Below are 8,067 nucleotides of genomic sequence, written 5' to 3' on the forward strand. Positions count from 1 at the left end.
TCCCTGCCTCCATCCCGGCCCCAGCGGCAGAGGCAGCGGTGTCGCCGGGCCGGCTCTGGACACAGAACCAGGTTCGTGGAGCCCGTATAGCACGTCCTGAGCGCGCCTGCCCCTCTGTCCACCGGATCCACGACCTCCTGCCTCCCCACTCCAGGGCCCAGCCCCGTCTCTGGTTTTGGCTGGGCTCCTGCCGTGGTCAGGCGGACAGTCGGAGGGCCAGCTCTGCGAAGGCACAGGACAGACCTGCTGAGGTGACGGAGGAGGAAGAGGAGGAGGAGGAGGAGGGGGAGGAGGAGGAGAGAAGAAGAAGAAGACTGAGGAGAGAGCTGGGCAGGGGCTGTGGCTTGGCCTGGGAGACATGCAATTGGTGACAGAGCCGAGCACACAGAAGGCGGACCAGAGATGCAGGTGAGCTCGGGCAGCCCCGTGCCAAGCGCCCTTGGGGGCAGCCCCGTGCCAAGCGCCCTTGGGGGCCGCCGTGGGCTCCCCCTGGGGCTGCGCGGCACCACAGTGCGACCCAGACCCCCCCCCCCCTTTGGGGGTCACAGATATAACCCTCTTCAAGCCTAAATGAAGATTTTTCCTTCCCCTTTCCTCCACTCCAACAAATTCCAGTTGGCTAGCTGGGACCTGGAGCTGTGAAGGAACCCCCACCAGAGTCCCAGTCCTGCTGGTCCTCCACCCCTCCCATTTTGAGGACTGTTCACCCTGAAGGGTACATCCTGGCTCAGAGGGCTGGGTGGCTGCTGCCTTTCTCCTTAGACCACAGATGCCCCCATGCACATGAGCCAACACGGGTACAACCCCAGTGGTGTGGAGAAAAGGGGAAATGGCGGGTAGCGGGAGTGGAGGAGAGGGAGTTGGGTCTGTGGAGAATCCAGGAACCCATTAGGGGCCTCCCCTTTGTCTGTATTCAGCCCTAGATTCTCACCTCCTCCTGCCCCACTTTTTATTCTGAGGCAGGGTGGGTGGGAGGTGGAAACCAGCTGAGAAGGAGATAAGAAGGGATCCTCGGACTTCATTGCTCCCCACCCTCGGGTGGCTAAGGGACCCTAGGAGATGTGTCCCTCCAGGTAGCTCTCCCACTGTGAGGAGTGGAGGGGCCAGGCCCAATGGGCAGTCCCTCCCTGTTCTTGCCTTGGGCCCCTCAGCCCAGCCCCATCCAGCCAGCAGCATTTCCTCTTTGTTCTCAGAGCTCCTGGGGTGGGGGTGGGGAAGAAGGGATATGTTAGAGGATGGGAACAGCGCTGCCCTGGTGGGGTGGGAGGGTAGGAGGCCCTGAAGTGGGGGACAAACCCCTTGCCTGCCAGACCAGCCCTCCCTCAGTTCTCCTCTGCTTGGCTTAGATTGCCAGAGGGCATGCAACCTAGGCTGCCCCTGGGCTCTAGGCTCAGCCCTACTGGTCATTATGCTAACAGCTCAGCACCAGTGCCTTCCTTGCCCAGGGAGCAATGAACCTGGGGCTTCCCCTCATCTAGTGAGGAGTGCTGGTGAGGGAAGAAAGGGTTAGCTGTCCTAGACTCTTTGTTCTTGTGTGGGCTGGGTGGCTCTCAAGAGACCTCATACCTCTGGGAAGATGCCAGCACCTGGTCTGCTGGGTCAGCTTGCTTGGACTTCCTCCTTTCTCCCCATGACCTGAGGCAGGAGAAAGAAAATGGGGTGACAGAAGGGATAAGCCAAAAACTCCTTGGAATCCAGATGGGGATTTCAGGCAGTACCCAGCTGCCCCTCCTGGAGTGGGGCTTAGCAAAGGCCAGGGCAGCCCTCTGTTGTATTCTTGTTGTTTTGGCCCATTTTCCCACCTGCTGCCTATTTAAGTGTGAGGTGGGCTTGGTCAAGGCTGCAGTGCTCCCAGAGTCTGGAGTTAGAGTGGGTCCTGAATCCAAGGGGCCTGAATCCAGGTATCATCAATGCTTGTGGGCTGAGGGCCCCTATGTGACTGCAGGGAGGTTAGGGAGACCACTCTACCCTCTGTAATAGTCCTTTTTGATCCATGCTCAGCTCCTCCATCCCCTGCCTCTGAATATTCATTTTTCCTATATTAGATACTGTTTTCTAAAACCCAGTATTCTAGAGGGACACACACACATATGAGTGTTCACCATAAAGTCAGACAGAATCCCTGGTGCCAGCGATGGTGCTGTACTCCAGGCACCTACCCAAGCAAATGGCTGGAAGATGACAGTTGGAGCTGTTGGGAAGTGAAGCGGTAGGTGATTTGTGCAGGGGCCCCATGGAGGCATGAGGCAGTGTCAGATGGAGGGTGAGGAAGTAGATTGTGTGGGGCTAGGGAAAGGCCTGGAAGGGGAGGCAGGAGGAGGTGGTGGTTTCAGAGTCAGAGCTAGTTTGCTGGCCAGGGTCTCTTGGTCTGTCTGCCCTGCATGTGGCATGTCTATGGAAGGATAATGGCCTTCCAGCCCAGGGTTCCCCCCTTTCCGATGGCTCTGCTCTGTTACCACCAGTAAGTTCCTCTACATATTCCCCCATCACCTGGCTTGATCCAGCATCCCTACCCAGAGGCCCTCTCCTCTCCTTTCTTTCTCGTGGTCTCTCCACTAGGAAGCCTCCCTGACTGCTCCAAGTCACTGAACCTCCTCCAGGCACCCACAGCATACTAGTAGAATCACGTTGGATTGCACATAGTATCACACCAGCCTATTCATTCATGCATTTATTCTATACATCCTGGCTGAGCTGCCTGCTTGGCTCCAGGCTAGGCCCTCCCATGGCTCTCATGGACAGCCTTGAGCATCCTTGGGCAATCCTGTGCCCAACCCCTGAGCTTCCCTGCCTGGTCCCCAAGGCACTGGGAGGCACAAGGGAGCAGCTGTTGGCTGGGGGCAAAGACTACCTGGAGAGGACACAGTGTCCTTGGCTTGTACTGATGGACAGAGCTGGGTAACATCAAGGATGCCCCAGGCAGGGGTTGAGGTTGAGGAGAACCAAGGCAGGGTGCTCTCAAACAGATACTCATAGAAGGTTGGGATTTGTTCCTGGGGGCTGAGACAGTCAGGGGTCTCCAGAAAGAGAGACTGAGTGGGTCCTGAGGTAGTAGCAGACGTTAAAGAGACACACAGAAAGCAGGGTATTCCAGAATCGGGACAGTTCTTTGGAGAACATGTATGAGGGAGGGCAAGTACATTTCCAAATGCATTCAAACCATTCTTGATGCCGACCTTTGTTTCTGTGTTGAATAAATGAGTGAATGAATATCCTCAGGTGCTATGGGCCTGGTAGAGTTGTGCTGACAGCAGTCTCTTCCTCATGTGTGTTCAGTTCCTTCCAGGTCACTTTATAGTGAAGTTGTTGAGGGTGGACCCTGGAGCCAGATGCCCAAGTTTAAATCTCACCTCCATACTGCCTGGCTCTGTGACTTTGGGCAAGTTACTTCATCTCTCTGGGCTTCAGTTTCCTTATCGATAAAATGAGGATAAGAGCAGTGCTTACCTCTAGGGTCATCATGAGGATTAAGTATGTTAATATATGTGAGGCATTTAGAGCAATACCTGGTACACAGTAAGCTCTCAAGAAATGCTAGCTACTCATAGTTTCTATCAGTGAGGTGTTCTCAGTCTTACTGTTGCAAGTGCTACAGAGATTTGATTTTATAGCTAGAAAACAAAGCCACAGAGGTGGAATGCCTTGCTTCAAGTCTCTGCTAACAAGCATGGGGCCCAGGCTAGAATGCCTTCCTCCTGGCCTCTGCTCTGGGGCTCTGTTCACCGTTTTGGGTGTGGCCTGCTAATTAACTAATCAATGTATTTAGTAATAATAATAACAATACAATGAACACTGTGACCCTACTCTCTACCCTGAATGCTAGCATTTAATATGTCTTCCTATGTGCTTCTTCTCACCTTATCTATTGGCCTCTTTCTCTAGGCAACTATTACCCTAAATTATCTATTTAGCATTTCCTTGCCTTTTAAAATCATATATTTTGATACATAGATTGTTCAGTTTTAGTTATTTTTGAACTTTATAAAAAGAACATGAAACCATACACAGTCCCTTGGAATTTGCTTTTTTATTCAACATCATATTTGTAAACTTCATTTCTATTGTTGCAAATAATAGTAGATGCTGTTCATTCATTTCCACTGATGCACAGTAGTCTGTCATTTGGACACAACACAGTGTATTTTCTGTTCTTCTGTTAGTAGGTTGTTTTCCTTTTTGCTCTTACAAACAGTGCTGCTGTGAACCCACTTGTCCTGTCTCCTGAAGCACAGAGCTGGGATTGGAATTATGGGCTAGAGCAGGGTGGGCAAACTTTTTGACTCGAGGGCTACAGTGGGTTCTTAAACTGGACCGGAGGGCCGGAACAAAAGCATGGATGGAGTGTTTGTGTGAACTAATATAAATTCAAAGTAAACATCATTACATAAAAGGGTACGGTCTCTTTTTCTTTTAGTTTTATTCATTTCAAATGGGCCGGATCCGGCCCGCGGGCAGTAGTTTGCCCACAGCTGGCCTAGAGGCATGTTTGCAGGTACCTTTACTAGAAAACATGCCCAAGTGATTGAATCCTTTATGTGTCCCCAGCAGGAGGTGATGTCCTGTTGCTCTGCACCCTCACCAGCACTCCTATGCTCAGGTGTCTCCATCGTTACTATAAATTGGTAAACATTATGGTCTTGATTTGCATTTCTGGAATTCAAGGTTTCTGGTGTATGGGTTGAGATGGGCAGCAGCCAGTGTGTAACACATGCTCACTAAGTGATCATCCCCTTTGCACCTCAGTGAGGACTCCCTGACGAAGAGGAAATGGAAAAGGGGCAAGGAGAGCCTGAGTCCCTGTGAATTTAGAGTCAAAGGAACCCCAGTGATTCTGGGTTCCACCCCAGGATGGGCAGGGGTGGTCCTAGCTTAAGAGATAGAGGGAGCCTGCGCTTCATTATTGCAGTAATGCCCAGGACCCTGAAAATCTGGTCTCTACACCTTGGCACAATGTGGGGCTTCACATTAATGAGTACTCAATAAGAGTTTGGTGAGTTGGGAAAAAAAACAGAATAGAACAAATGTATATTTCTTCTTCCTTCATTCCCACCTCCTTGGGGAGTCCTCCCTGATTGTTCTTACCATTGAGTGACTGAGGGGTGGTTGAGCAATCTGGCTCCTGGGCATGTTCAAAGGCCCTCCATGAGGCCCTCTGCCTACTCACAGGGGCTGAGAAGCCCAATGCTGGCAAGGTAATTTGGAGTGCCTCCCTCTGCCAGCCTGGTGCCTTTCTCTGCCTGGACAGGGGCCCCTGGATCTGATTAGAGAGGAGCAACGGGGCTGGTAGAATAATTATGCCTATTTCATGTGAAACCCAAATTGATTGCCACCAAGGTAATATTACCAGGGTATTGTTCTTCATCTCCAACCACTTATTACATGTTATTAGTGTGTGTGTTTTTGTTTTTTCCCATTTCAGGGAGTTAATCTCTCTGCCATCTCCTCTGCTTCCCTCTGCAGAGAACCTGCTGGAAACTACAGGAGAGAGTGGGGCCTGGCAAGCAGCCTTCCCCTGCCTGGCCCAGCACAGGGCTGCAGGTACACTTGAGGGGCTGGCCATCTCAAATCCCTTTACTTTGATGCAAGATGAGGGTATCTCAGAGCTAAGAAGGGCTGCTGCAGTATGGATCCTAGCAGAACAGTCTTTCTTCAGTTTCTCTGATCCTTGGACCTCTCATGACAGGCTGCTCACTCACTATTTACCAAGACATCTTGAGCTCTGATCTGCCATTTGATTCCTCACACCAAGCTTAATGGACCTCCTCTGTGCCTCTGCTCATGGGTCTTGGCTCTGCCCTTTTGGCCTGAACTGGACTCTGCATCCTCTTGGGGCACTCCTTAGCGATCTGCAGATGTGCCAATGCCCTCCCCGCAATCTGGGTTTCTCAGGAACAGGTAGCTGGGTGATGGCATTAATTGTACCTGAGCAGAACATAGCACCCATATGTGTACTGAGCTCAGTATACCATGTTGGAAAAATGGGCTTAGGCAAGGGGTTGGCCAAGATTCAGTTGAACAGAGAGGGCTTTGAACAGGCAGGGCCAGAAGAAGGGCATGAGTTTTTCTTTATAGTTAGCCTGTCTGTGTTATAAATAACTCACTAGATCTTGGTTTGTGATCTATTGGGGGGTTTTTTAAATCTTTTTCCCTTTTTGAGGCAGAAATAACTCAACTCTCCACCTGTTCCTGAGCAAGACCCACCATGTTACCCTGGCATGACATTGGGGAGAAAAGGTGGCTATAGTCAGAGGGTGGTTTTTCCATGGCCCCAGCCCTGAGATGCTGTGGGACATTGGACAGATCCCTGGTGCTTATGGTCCTCCATTTCCTCATCTGTGTGATGATGGTCTTCATTTCCTCACCTGTGTATGAGTTATCATGCCTCTGAGTCAGAAAAGCCCAGTGACCTCGGGCAGGTGAGCTAACGTCTCAGAGCCTCAGTTATCTTATCAGTAAAATGGGGTTAATGGTACCTTCCTCACAGGGTATGTGGTGAGGGTTGGTGGAGTCACTGTACAAAGCACTAAGTATATATGTTCGATATAAATGCCTCTTCCCTCCCCTCTCCGTGAACTCTCTGCCCCAGCCTGTGAGGCAGTGTGAAGCCTGCCACTCCCTCTTCTGAATGGCGATTTTAGGGGCCAAAATATAAGGCTACTTGCTAATGATCATGCAGCTCAGCAGGCCCTTGAACCTGAATCTGGGAGAGGCAGTATGCAAGAGTGGTCAGGACATCCTTGGGTCTAACTGCCTTGGGCCTAATCCCAGCTCTGCCAATTATCACTGCAATTTGGGGCAAGTTATATTACCTGTGTCTCAGTTTCCTAATCTGTAAAATGGCGATAGTATACCAACCTAATAGTATTAAACATGTTCATGTTTGAGTTCATATCATGCTATCTGTGTGACCTTAAGCAAGTTACAGAACTATTTTGTGCTTCTGATTTTTTCCATCTGCAAAGTGGGGATAATAACCGGACCTACCTCGATGGGTTGTGCTGGATTAAGTGAATTTTTATATGTAAAGTACTTAGAATGATGTCTGGCACATCAGGGCTTTCCAATCATCATATTTACTATATTTATTAGGTGTCTGGCCTTTAAATCTCACACTAATTCCACCACTCCCCTCAGCCACCCCCTCTCCTGAGCTCCCCCTACTTTGTGCTGGGTCTCTGAGGCTATGACCTTCCCTCTCTCCCAAGTTCAAGGCCTGTGGCCCTTCTAGGTGGACCTGGCAGTTCCAGGACTCCAAAACCTGAGCTGTTTCCAGGTGAAGGAACCCTGAAGGCTGGGCTAGCTTGGAGAGGGCCCCAGAGACCCCAGGAAGGTGTAAGGCAGGGATCCTCAAACTACGGCCCGCGGGCCACATGCAAATACAAATTTTGTATTTGTTCCCGTTTTGTTTTTTTACTTCAAAATAAGATATGTGCATTGTGCATAGGAATTTGTTCATAGTTTGTTTTTTTAAACTATAGTCTGGCCCTCCAACGGTCTGAGGGACAGTGAACTGGCCCCCTGTTTAAAAAATTTGAGGTTACTTTAAGCAATAATAAAAAAAAAAGTTTGAGCACCCCTGGTGTAAGGGGATGAGTGGATGATTGAAAATGAGGCAGGCATTTCTGCCGGTCACCTACCAAAGGGTCACTGACCTGGGCAGGGGATGGTAATAGAGGCCTTCAGGGGCACTTTCCTGCCCCTTTAGAGCCTGGGTTGGTATTTCAGACCTGGAGGGAGATAAGAAAGGAAATAAATGGGTGCAGGACTTGGGTTTTCCTTGCCTACCCCTCCTCAATTCTGGGACAGCTCCAATCCAAGTAGGAGTGCCATTCACTCAGGTGGGTTCCACAGACAGCAAGGAAGCTTCCCAGAGCCAACGGCCCCTCCTATCTTACCCCTACCAGCTCCCAGCTTCCTGACTGTTCTCTCACCTGAGAACCACCCTGGGAAGGGGTAGGCAGGGTCCAGAGAGATCCAGAACTTATTCAAGATTACACAGCAGGGCAGGGATGCACTGGCTGGAGCCAAGGCTTGGGACTTGTAATCCTAGTGACCTCCTCTAGACTT

The 8,067-nt window shown here is 50.6% G+C and overlaps 1 protein-coding gene across 8 annotated transcripts in view; it reads left to right on the plus strand.

Moving 5' to 3' along the window:
* LINGO1 (leucine rich repeat and Ig domain containing 1) overlaps window positions 1-8,067 on the plus strand; it is a 192,776-nt gene that overhangs the window by 174,407 nt on the left and 10,302 nt on the right. The window contains exon 1 of one of the 8 annotated variants that reach the window (XM_006772014.1): window positions 7-408. The exons of 4 other annotated variants lie outside the window; for them this stretch is intronic. In XM_006772014.1, coding sequence (XP_006772077.1) covers window positions 403-408 — 6 coding nt within the window. In that variant the 5' untranslated portion in view covers window positions 7-402. Of the gene's footprint in view, window positions 1-6; window positions 409-5,483; window positions 5,539-6,393; window positions 6,417-8,067 lie in introns of those variants that run through there. 3 more of the 8 variants (XM_015569305.1, XM_015569306.1, XM_006772011.2) reach the window with 3 other exon arrangements.

Source organism: Myotis davidii, unplaced genomic scaffold (genome assembly GCF_000327345.1).
Source record: "Myotis davidii unplaced genomic scaffold, ASM32734v1 scaffold2126, whole genome shotgun sequence".
Lineage (NCBI taxonomy): Eukaryota > Metazoa > Chordata > Mammalia > Chiroptera > Vespertilionidae > Myotis > Myotis davidii.